At 36.8% G+C, this 12692-nt stretch overlaps 1 protein-coding gene across 2 annotated transcripts in view; it reads left to right on the plus strand.

Moving 5' to 3' along the window:
* The first annotated feature begins 9292 nt into the window (after window positions 1-9292).
* Window positions 9293-12692, plus strand: part of LOC136037235 (small ribosomal subunit protein mS31-like) — an 81399-nt gene continuing 77999 nt past the window's right edge. Inside the window, exon 1 of one of the 2 annotated variants that reach the window (XM_065719858.1) lies at window positions 9293-9390. In XM_065719858.1, coding sequence (XP_065575930.1) covers window positions 9356-9390 — 35 coding nt within the window. In that variant the 5' untranslated portion in view covers window positions 9293-9355. The remainder of the gene's footprint in view (window positions 9391-12692) is intronic. The other variant, XM_065719849.1, reaches the window with a different exon arrangement.

Genomic DNA, 12692 nt, shown 5'->3' on the forward strand with positions numbered 1-12692 from the left:
AGTTCGTGCGAGAACTTTAGGAGAGAAATATTGTGAGGAGAGATCATATGTTCTTGTATAAACATAATGTCACAGTTTGCACAAAATTTTTGAATTATGGCAAGTTTGTTGGGGACTCCTCCGTTCATGTTCCATGACGTAATTTTGACACAGGCTGGGCTATTAGATATTGGGCCGCTTCAGCTCACTGATGATTTTTATTATTGTGGGGCACCTGAAGGAATGGCAAATGTCTATATTTAATTTTTGATTACTGACAGTATCATCATTTTCCATAAGCGAAAATGATTCGTTAGTCTCATTTGTACCATTTTTCTCAGCACTTTCAGCCGGCTAATCACTAGAGACAAGCATGACCACTTTTTCTATTTCTAAGTTCACTACGCCTATTATTCTTTTTTATCCCTTGCAAGGCTGGAGTCAGCCATCGTAATTTGAAATTCGGGTGAGAGCAAATAGCTATTACTAGTTCAACGAAGGCTTTCTCTTCCAATTCAATTGAGAAAACCTGTAAGAAGTGTTAATACAAACCACCTAAAATGATCTCTACTAATGACAAAGCATGCTTGAGAATACAGATAGCCTGAAGTCCTTTTAGTTTAGCCTCCAAACCACAAAGTACTGGCAAAATAACACCAAAATAGCAATTTTTTCGTCTTGCAAAAATCTAAGGCTTGGCACAATGGATCTGTAATAAGCACATACTCCTTAAGCAGATACCTCTCCACCAGCTTCAACTTTGAAAGTTCTAGTTTATCAAAGACACTAGATAACCTTTCCGCATCAAATATGTCTACAACAGGCTTTGCTACATCATGGAGAGAGTTTCAGAGTGCAGCATTTGCGATACGACTAGGTCCCTTCCAAAAATTTCCAAAAACTTGTCGGTAGCTTTTAAGCTATGATTTTCGGCATTCCATATGCTTTGGAGTTTGAACATAGCGGGTTGATAAAGACTTTAAAATAAAAAATTAAAAAATGCTCAATCGCAATCCTTTTGTGCAACCGGGCTCACTGTATGACTGCAACATCACAAATGCTCTGAGAGATGAGCATTTTCACTGTCGACATCATCTATGCTGTTGTCGAGAATATTACTCACAGATTACTTCGCCACTGTTTATTTATGACAGTCAGTCCCATTATCAAAATCTTCCAAAGCACTAAAAACTGAATTGTCAGCAGTGGTGCAAAGATAGTCAGTTTCACGAAAAAGTACAGTCAAGGATCGTTTTATTGTTATATACTTCCATTGAACACATGAATTCAGTCTATTTTCAGATCATAACCAGTTTATTTTGTATACCCAGTTTTCACAAAGGATGATTTTTTGAATATTTTTATCTCATTTGCTTCGGATAATTGGAAAATATTATAACTGTTGTTGTGGATGCCAGAGCACGATGGAATAAACGTTTGCAGATATCCATGGTCCATTGGGCTACCCGCCACGAAGGTGATTGTCAATGCCATCCGTGGGCCTGCTCACTACATGATAAGTAATTTTTTGATTTTTCTCGTTTTTATCTTCAGGATGTCCTTTAAACAGTTTGATTTAGCCCTAGCTCATTTCCACGGATTCCCGCAATGGCCGGTCAGAGTACTACAGATCGTCAAGGACAGCAAAGGCTATCTTTTGTTTTCTGCTACGGAAATCGCAAGGAAATAATACTCATTAAAATAAGTTTGACACTTTATGAAGCTAATATAAAGGAAGCGTCGCAAAAAACGAGAAAACAAGTAAAGTTTGTATTTGAAGAAGCTGAAAGCTCTCCGAAAATCTTCAAACAAAGCATGGTTTACGCCCCCCTCAAAATTAGTAAGCCAGCGAGCTCGTCAGGTCATTTGTTTGTGAAATTTGTTGCTGGTGAGGATAAGATTGCAGGAACGCAAAATTCAATGTTCGGAAAAATTACTGAGAAAATTTTTGAAAATTGCGGGGATAAACAACAGAAAAGTCGAAAATCCTTAAAGCAAATTTCTGAAACGATAATTAATGAAATTTATGCCTCAGTGTCCCTAGAGTTCACACTATAGTTCCAGAGCATATTAAAGTCATGTAAAAGTTTGATAGTAGAAATTCAAGGATTAAGAAATTGCATCACGCAGATGGACAGTAAAATAGACGATTTGAACAAGAAAAGCTCCTAGATAGCCTAGTTTTCAACGGTGTGAGGCATTTAACTGGTGAAGATTTGAAAGCAGCAACAACGAATATCATAAAACAAAAAATGGGAATCACTGGTTTATCACAAAATGACATTCAGAGTATTTACTGCTACGTTTAAATAATTACGTTACACAAGACAAAAGAGATATTACACCGGTGATTGTGAAATTGAGAAACAGCAAAAAAGCAAGGAAAGTTTTCAAAAGCAAAATTAAACTTGCTAAGTCGGGTATTTTCGTGTCTGAGGCCCTAACCAAACACCGTCATGAAATTCTGAATATGTCTTACCTTTTGAAGTGCAAAATGTCTGGTTTGATCGTGGAGTAATTCTCGTAAAGCTCCCAACAGATGTCATTGGTTGCAGGGTTTGGTCACTAGTGGATTGCTTTCAGTTGCTCGTGCTTATTTTGTTGTTTTGGTTTATTGTTCATATATGCGTTATGTACCAATTGATAGACAGTGAGGTTGATGCGGTTGTAAAGTTGCCCGTTTGATATTGATAGTCATTTACTTTTGGATTTGGTGAATGAAGAGTCTACAGTGATCTATAAACCTTTGCAGTTTAGTAAATATCGTGATTCCTTGTATCTTTGAATTATGCAAAATGCTGGTTTCAATACTTGTTAGTCTACAACCTTACTTCTTTGCATGATGAGATATTTGATTTTCTTTCGAATTGTCAGAAGCTCCATGTTATGGCCTTTTGTGAAAATTTTTTGAGTCAGGATAGTCCTCTCTTGTCTTTTAGTTTTCCAAGCTGCCGGCTTACCATAAGGAGTAGAGCTTCAATGAACTGCGGCGGGCTCGGTTTGATAGTAAGTGATTTACCTAAATGAAAGCCAAGGGAGGATCTTTATGTCTGGAAAGAAGATAAGTTGGAAATATTTTCTATCGAAATTGAGATTTTATGAGGCTTGGCACGAGGAAAATTATCCTATCAGTAGCTTATAAGCCTCCAAGTGCTTTATATGGAAATTTCACAGAAGAGATTTTAAGCATGGATGATTTTACTTTTGATCTTTTATCTATAGGTGGTTATAAGTTAAACATTTTAAATTTCATGGTCTCTAATAATCTTTTTTCCCGCAGTAATAATGTCTGCTAGGATGACGGATCACTCTGCTTCCCTGATTGACAATGTGTTTGTCTCTTCAAAGTATACCCCAAAGACACTTTTTAATATTTCAGTGAATGTAGCAACTGATAATTTCCTATTGGTATTTGGCTTAGATTTACAAGTGTCACGCCGGAAAAATTAAATAAAATTGTTCGAGAAATAAAGCTTTAAAACGTTCGGTTGTTTAAAGAAGAAATGAGTGCAATAGCTTTTGAATCTGTCTTGAACCAGGAAGACCATTGTGAAGCTTTTGCAGAATTTAGTAGCATCATAAGAGAGAAAGAGAGAGAGAGAGAGAGAGAGAGAGAGAGAGAGAGAGAGAGAGAGAGGGGGGAGAGAGGGAGAGGGATAGAGAGAGGGAGAGGGATAGAGAGAGGGAGATAGAGCGAGAGAGAGACAGAGACAGAGAGAGAGAGAGAGAGAGAGAGAGAAAAGGGGAGAGAGAGAGAGAGAGAGAGAGAGAGAGAGAGAGAGAGAGAGAGAGAGAGGGATAGAGAGAGAGAGAGAGAGAGAGAGAGAGAGAGAGAGAGAGAGAGAGAGAGAGAGAGAGAGAGAGAGAGAGAGAGAGAGAGAGAGAGAGAGAGAGATCAGCATGGTTAAAAACCATCGTAGCATAGCTAAATTCATTCTGTTTTTTTTTACAAAATCATACATTTAAACAAAATCACACACTACAACTCAGCATTGAAAATTGATGTGAAGAAAGGCACAAATGAGTTGGCGTAACGATTAGTTCGTACTTTAGGGGGTAGAAGTTTATTTTGTAACCAAGTTCAGTTATTGGGAGGGGCTGGTTCGGCTAGTAGTGATCGGTGGCTCTTATTGGCTAGGACAGATTTTCCAAATTGCTGAATAAGGTGTTAAAGCCGGACTTTAAGTTGATATAAATTTAATTTAGCGAGGGCTTGATCATAGGGTGTGTCGTAGTTTCGGAGTATAATCTTTGTTGCTCTTTTCTGGACGGACTCTATGTCACATAATAGGTACGCTTTGCGGATAGCAGATTGACCCCGCACCAGGCACGCGTACTCGAGCAACAGGTGAACATAACACATGTAGGCATGGAGAAGACTTTCAGTATAACACCCGAAATGCCTCATTTTGGTAAGTGTCTGAAGGCTTGCATTAGCCTTGTGGACGGTTAAATTAATATGGGCACTGAAACTACAGTGACTAGTGAAAGTTACTCCTAAGATTTTTATTTCGTTCACAATTGTGAAAGGGACTAGAGGCATATCTAGATTCCGCTTTAAAGGGTTGAAACGAATTATCTTCGACTTGGCTACATTGATAGTAAGATCATGGTTTGAGCATTCGGTCTTTAGCTGATTAAATAACTGGTCTGAAAACTGCTTTGTCATGATAGTGTTTTCGACCAGGTAAGCGAGCACAACGGACAGATCATCTACAAACTTGCAACAGTCGTCGTGATGATTAAGCAGGGAATTAATTACAGCCAGGAAAATTATTCCAGCTAATTTCCTACTTTGTGGGGCCCCGCAAGAAGAATCTGACCATGATGAATCCGAATCGTTTTCGTGGAATGCAAAGACTTTTGTTTTAGGCCAGTTAAGAAGTCAAGTACAAGCCCAAGGGTGCGTCGTTTGGCACCCGTTTCCTGGAGATTCATGTCTGCAGTCTAGTGGTAGATTAGGTCAAACGCTTTTCTGAAATACCCTGCGCAAATGTTGACGAAACAGCTACCTTTTTCGAGCCATTGGAGGACACAGTCAAAAATTCGTACTAGGTAGATGGTAGTACTACACTTTGGGAGCCCACCGTACTGAAATTTATCAATACGCCCATGAAATTGTTTCAGAAGAAACTTGAATATGAAGGCCTCAGTTACTTTCGCCAAACAAGGTATAAGTGAGATCGGGCATTGATCGTCGCATACACTAGGGGCACGCTTTTTGGAATAGTCCTAATATAGGCCCGTTTCCACTGTGACGGGAAATAGCCGGAAACAAAATACTCGTTTATGATGCTGGACAGTGGTAATGCTCTAAAGGCTGCATATTCACGTAGCAATTTGACACGTAATTCACCAGGGTATGAAGATGTATTTGGTTTGATCTTCCTTAATTCTGTGTAAACGTCGAACTCACTGACTATTATATTGTTCTCAGGCTCACATTTTTCAAGCATGGTGGACTTTTCATCAGGCGTAATAGGTGGATAGGTAGTGCAGATCTTGGTGAAGAATTCGCTCACTTCTTCTGCACTGAGTAAGGACCCATCATCATTGCTGATCTTTACACTGCTGTAAAAATCTTGGCCGGCCACTTTTTTCACAGCGCTGTGCCATTTTTTGGTGTCTGAAGTAAGTAATTGTTAGGGCATGGTTTCACGACCATAGCGAGCTTCAGTTTTCTTTACCAAAGAGACTATTTGATTTCGTAATTTCTTGCCGTTGATAATATCACCACAGGAGCAGAGGCGAGACCTCTCTTTTATTAGTGATTTAACAGCTGGAGAGATCCATGGTTTGTCGTATTCCCTAACAACAAATGATTTTGTTGTAACTACTGCATATGATAAAACTTGTCTGCTGAAGACCCCAAGATAGAGACCAAATATGCTGAGAAAACCACGGGTTGATGAAGAGCTAGTTAAATTATTTGAATAGTGGGAAAATGCGTTTCAAGATTATCTGCGAGCTTCAAAGGAGGAAGATAATGCTTATTTTAAGCAGATTCAGTAAATGACGTACCCACTGAAAAGGGAAAAAAAGAAATAGTGTTACTCGGAACTTTTTGAGGAAAATAAATCAGATCCGAAAAAAAAATGGAAAGTCATCAATGAACTGGTTAGTGGGACTCGGAGAATTTAAGGCCCTCGAATTGAAATCGAAAGAGTGGTTGTAGAGCATAGACAAGAGTTGTGTGACAAGTTTTTTGATTATGTTTCTAGTAGTGTAACGAAGAGACAAGCGGAAAGTAAAAAATTCCTAAGCTCTTGTGAACGGCCAGTCGTTTGCTGGTGAGCAGGGCGTGGAAATGGAAATGAAACTTCGTCCCTATGATTCAGCGGAATTGACAAAGATCATCAGTTCGATGGGATCCAACGGTGCTGGGATAGATGGTTTCGATCAATTCTGATGTACATTTTTCCTGGGCTAATGCGTCTAATAAATTAATCAATGGAGAAGGGAATTCTCCCTAAATTATGGAAAACAGCAAAGATTCTCCCTCTCTACGAAGGGGCCTCTAAAATGGATATGTCAAACTGGAGGCCTATTTTTATTTTTCCGGTGTTTTCAAAAGTCATCAAAGGAAGGCTTATTGATCACCTCACGAGGCTGCATGCATTGTATGATGACCAATTTGCCTCCGACAGGGCAATTCGACTTCGCATGCTGAACAGTGTCTCTTAGAAAATGTTAGTGTAGCTTTACAAAAGGCTGAGTATTGTATTAGTATTTATATAGATATCAAAAAACCATCAGATGCCGTTTATTTTGGTATTTTATTGGATAGATTAAGAGATTAGTGCGTAAAAGGTATAATTTTGGGTTGGTTTAGTTCGTATTCAAACGATAGGTCAGTGAGGGCAAATCTAGGAGAGAACTTTTCTAGGGTTTTTTCGTATTTTATGTGGAGTTCCTGAGGGCTCCGTCTTAGGACACCAGTTATATTTAGTTTATGTCGACAATATGCGGTTCTATATTCCTGGTGCGTCTATGAAATCTTTCACCGACGATAAAGCACTTACTTTGGAAGCGAAGATTCTTTAAGAATTGGTCTAGAAAGCAAGCAGAGCTTTGTAAGGGTTCAGTGAGTTTTTAGGCACTAGCCTACTTAGCATTAACGCGGCAAAGAGTAATTATATTCTGTTTAATCGGACTAGTGTATCCCCAATTATTCTCATTGACATAGCAATAAATGGTTCTTTATTAAATCAGGCTGAGGAAGTGCAGTACCTAAAATTCTTTCTCGATCAGAAACTAAGCTGGAAAAGACATGGTGATGTGGTTGCGTATAAAGTAGCGCATGGCCTTGGGATTTTCAGATTTTTTCAACATTTTTTACCTTGTCATATTTTAGTTCTTTTATATTACTCTTTGATTGAGCCGTTTATAAACTAGAAATGTATGATTTGGGCTAGTAATTTTACGTGCAATTTTAAACGAGTGGAGATTTAGCAAAATAAAGCAGTGAGGTTAATAGTTAAGTATGATACAAAAGTTTAAAGTACAGAGTCAATTTTAAGGAAACTTATGATTTTGAATGTTTGTCAAATTAGATATTTACCGATTAGTATTTTTGTTTTTCAGAGTTTGAAGGGTTTTGCGATGTTTTAATACATTTTTTTCCTTTTAATTTATTTTATCACGGATATGCTACGAGAAATACTGAAGACCTGGAAAGTCAGCCAAGAAGTATAGTTTGTTTGTGGTTAAACACAAGCGTAACATGGTCTAGAATACCTTTCCAAACTGAATTCGGGAAGTAGAAAGTGTATCACAATTTAAAATCTGATTAAAGAAACATCTCTTTGTGGACAGGTGGTGAATGTGGGACTTGATTACAAAAGAGGAAAATTTAAGTTTTTATTGTCATTTTTCGGTCATTATTTTTTTTAATTTATTTTTCTGTAATTATTATTAATATCTCTTTTTTGAATTGTATTTTATTTGAGTTTATTTCATTGATGATTTGGTTAGTTGTATAATTTAGTAATTGTGTACTGGTCGTGTTTTTCAAACATATTTGTGTTTTGTTTGTAATCGATCGTCAAGCCGGCATGAATTATAGTTAATAAAGATGTTGAATCCAAAAAAGAGAATATAACGCTTTTCGTGTCATTATGGTTGCATATAAGGCCATTCCTTGAACTTGTTTTCTGAAGGTAGTTTTTCAACTATGCTTAAAGGACAAGTATACTCAACAGCATAATTGACTATCGAATCATCAACTTGGCTTTTACTAAGTTTCACCAATCTCTTTTCAAAAAACTTTCAACATAGGGTTTTTGCTTTTTCATAATTTGGCAGCTTTTCGAGCTACTTATGCTTGGAAGAGAACATAAATTTGCAGTGCCCCCTCTTTCAAGCTTTCTCCATTTATTTCATCATCCATTAGGATAAGACTGTTTTTCTGCTTCCTCATTGTATTTAACAAATGCTTGAAGTGAGCGAGGTTGGACAAGCTACAAAAAATGTCTTAGCCAATTCCAATTTTAAGAATGACAACGACAATTTCTAGTTTTAAAATTGTATGAGGCATTTCGTATTCGGACTAGATTTTCAAACATTCTGCCGGCCAGTGACTTCTTCGCAATTCTACATAAGAATCTCGCTCTTTATTTATAATAAGCCCAAAATTTTGACATTTCTTTTAACTTCTAGACAACTTTAGAGAAATTCAAGACAAAAATATGCTTAGCGCATCCGTACCGGTAAGTCCGTGAGAAAATGTATTTAAATATAGACTTAAAGTAGTCTTTGAAAAATGTCCAAGTTTGTATTTAAGTGCTTGGAACTGTACTTAAGTAAATAAATAAGTATATGTATTTAAGTAGCGACCCAGCACTGGCAATGAATTTGCTATACATTGACAATCAAGTATTTAGAATAGAATTTCCATCGAAATTTTTCTCACTGTATTCAGACGCAGACATAGTAAAATCACCAAATCTTATGACAAAATCACCAAAATTCTAGGTAAAATCATCAAAGAATCAAGAAATCACCAAAAAAAAATTGTTGATAAATCACCAATGATGGCAGCCCTGCTACTAAACTCCCTTTGTCGGACCTTATGCAGTGTGTTGGTACAAAATGGTTCGTTCTCTGGGTGCCGTATTATCAAGCCAAGATTAAACCCACTATGCCATTGCAGGACACAGTTGACTATTAATGTCCACGACGATTAGTTTTGAAAATCTTGGCAAAACGGCATTGTTTTTACACCGCTATCGTTTACCCGCTTAACAGATTAAACCGGTGCCGAAAAACGCTACGAGTATTTGGCCGCTCGACGATTCTGATGTCTACGCCATAATCTGACGTAGCATTGAACTTGAAATTATTAGGCAGAATTTTCAAACTATTGACAGGCTGAAAAATGAAAGTTCAAATCAGCTACAACTTATTTCAAAGGTATGCACGTAGATTTCCTTTCAGCACCCGTTAAGATTAATTTATGATAAATTTAATTAACCTAAATTATTAGTTTAACTCTAAGTAACTTGTGCAAAGAAACATTGAAACAATAAGGGACTGCTCTGCTATCTGAGCTCTTCTGGAGGAAAAAAAAAAAAAAATCCAAATAGTTCTATGCTAGGCTAGCATGCAATTCACCAGTTTGCACTCTTTCTATAAAACAGTTACTACCATGAAAAGCACCCTATGCTAGTAATTCAGATATATTCTAAGGGCATATTCATAACTACAGGATAATGTAAAGGTTAAGATCAAGGGCACATTAGAATAAAACCCTATAAAATTGTGGATACTACTTTAAACAGTTAGATAGTATGATAATTCTAATATTTAGAAAGCACCTAATCTCTGACAAAAATATTGACAAAAATCTAGGATAGACATTATTGAGAAGCAAATATGTGTATAAACCAATTCTTAGACCTACTTCATAATATACAAAATAGTTTAATTATAGCTAGCACATCTTGAAACCCTCCAACACTATAGTAATCACAGGAGCATTCTACAAGAACATTTAGTGGTGAGTTTGGGCATGGGAAGGAAAAACAAGATTCTTTAGCATAATGACCAGAATCAAACTGGGCTTCATCTTGTCATTGTTGCTATTTGTACTGATATCAGACTATATGCTCTAGACTTGCAGCATTTATGTTATTTACATAGGCTAGGAAAGAGAAGGATGGCAGACCTTGACTTTCCTCATGTCATCAGCCTGCTTGATTCACACAAAACTCTAAATGTTCATGAATTGCATAAAGGATAAAAACAAAACAATTTAACAGGATATTAAATGTTGGCAAAACAAGAGCATAGTGATTAAGATGATTGAATGGTAACAAAACCCAAAGAGCATAGTGAGTATTGTCTCCTCCCAAGTTCAGAACAGTGGTTTGAATTTTAGAAAACCTAAGGAGAGGGGCAAACCAAATGTATATTCAAAATCTAGAGGGATATATTTGGTTTTTTTTTTTTCTTAACAGCAAGTCTAAAAAAGGCATTTTTAAATGGTCCCTCCCCCCCAAAAAAAAATTATTTTCAAAATATAGACAGGGAGATTTCCTGGGGATACAGAGGCTTCCCTCCAGTTGTTCTTGCTGGCTTGGAAGTATCAGAAATACTCCTTACATCTCAAACTGAGACTGTTCAATGGCAATGTGCCCTCATGCATTTATACTTGGTTCAAAAAACTTGTATTTGAACCAATAGTTAGAGAAGAGATTACTAGAATTCAAGAATATTTACCTACATTGCATGGGAAACATTCCATAGTAACTGGAAATAAAAAACAAAAGTTTGTGAGAGCTCATGTTGCACCCATTAACCATATATAGGGTAAAATACTGTAAAATGAGCAGCCTAGTTCATGCCATCTGAATGCCTGAAACTCAGCTTCTCAAGGCTGTCCTCTGGTGGAATTATGTCTCCAAGCAACTCTGCAGCTTAAATAAGAAGACATGTGGGCAGGATCACACTTGAGTTCAGAGGCATATATATGCCCTAAGTGCCTCTAGACTTAGGTGTAACTAAGGCCTATGGTAATGGTGAAATAATCCTATTTTTAGGTGGTAAAATTAGGGCTTTGCAGTGATCTCATTGTTAAAGTAGTGATTAGCTGTCTACTTGTATCTCACTGTTCTTAACCATGTCATTTCTAAAGACACATATAGATATATAGACCACTATATATTCCATCTTGTTATGCAATGGAAAATTGTTATTATAAATTGGCCAATTGGCATGTTCCAGTTTTATAAAAATGGTACTATTCTAAATTGTAATAGAACTATAAAAAGTTGACTGCATGTAAACTCATGAAGGGAAGGGGTGTTTGTAAAGTATACCAATTTGGCATCAGGAATGAGATAAGTAAGTAAGTTTTAGGGTTTCCTTTAGATTTGCCCCTGGTCTTACCTTAAAAAAATTACTATTATAATAAAATTCTTACTTAATTGAATGTCAAAAGTTTCATGTTACCTCCCATTTTCATATTTAACACAATTATTTAAGCAATGAAAAATAAAGAGTAAATGCATTATTGAAGATTATATCTGACAGCATTTAGGGGGGGGGGAGTACAATAACCACAGTACTGACCATTATATTTAGAAATTATGGCACTGGGGAAATTAAATGGTAGTACTATTTGCTAGTGGTGCCAGAAACAAAAAGTAAGCCATAGCCTTTGAATAACAGGCCAAACAATATTTTAGCCCATATCCAGTTCAACTTTTACCTTGCTTACCTACCTATGGTTCCGCCTGCCATGTTTTCAGACAAAAATGACCATTTTAGCATGATCCAACAAATTCTATCCTATTTTTATGGCACTTGGTATTAACCAAGTGACACATAGAAATTGCAAATTCTGTCAGTCTGTCTGTCTGTCCTGGTTTTGCTACTTTAGGCGCTTTCAGGTAAGCTAGGATGATGAAATTTGGCAGGCATATCAGGGACTGGACCAGATTGAATTAGAAATTGTCGTTTTCCCGATTTTACCATCTGTGGTGTGGGGGGGGGGTAAGATTAATTAGGAAAAAAATTGTAAAAATGAAGTATTTTTAACTTACAAATAGTGATGGGATCTTAGTGAAATTTGATGTTTGGAAGGATATTGTGTCTTAGAGCTCTTATTTTAAATCCCGACCAGATCTGGTGACATTGGGGGAGTTAAAACTTGGTGGGAAAAATAAGCAGAAGTCCTAGATACGTGATTGACATAACCGAAACGGATCTACTCTGTTTGGGGGAGTTGGGGGGGGAGGGTTGATTTTGAAAAATTAGAAAAAATGAGGTATTTTTAACTTACAAAGGATGATTGTATTGTAATGAAATTTTATATTTGGAAAGATATTGTGTCTCAAAGCTCTTATTTTAAATTCTGACCAGATCTGGTGACATTGGGGGAGTTTTTGGGAGGGAACCTAAAATCTTGGAAATGCTTAGAGGGGAGGGATCAGGATGAAACTTGGTGGCAAAATTAATCATAAGTCCTAGATACGTGATTGACATAACCGGAGCGGATCCGCTCTCTTTGAGGGAGTTGGGGGGAGGAGGGTTAATTCTGAAAAATGAAAAAAGTGATGTATTTTTAACTTACAAAGGAATGATTGTATCTTAATGAAATTTGATATTTGGAAGGATATCGTGTCTCAAAGCTTTTATTTTAAATTCTGACCAGATTTGGTGACATTGGGAGAGTTTTTGGGAGGGAACCTAAAATCTTGGAAATGCTTAGA

Source organism: Artemia franciscana, chromosome 2, assembly GCF_032884065.1.
Source record: "Artemia franciscana chromosome 2, ASM3288406v1, whole genome shotgun sequence".
Taxonomy (NCBI): domain Eukaryota; kingdom Metazoa; phylum Arthropoda; class Branchiopoda; order Anostraca; family Artemiidae; genus Artemia; species Artemia franciscana.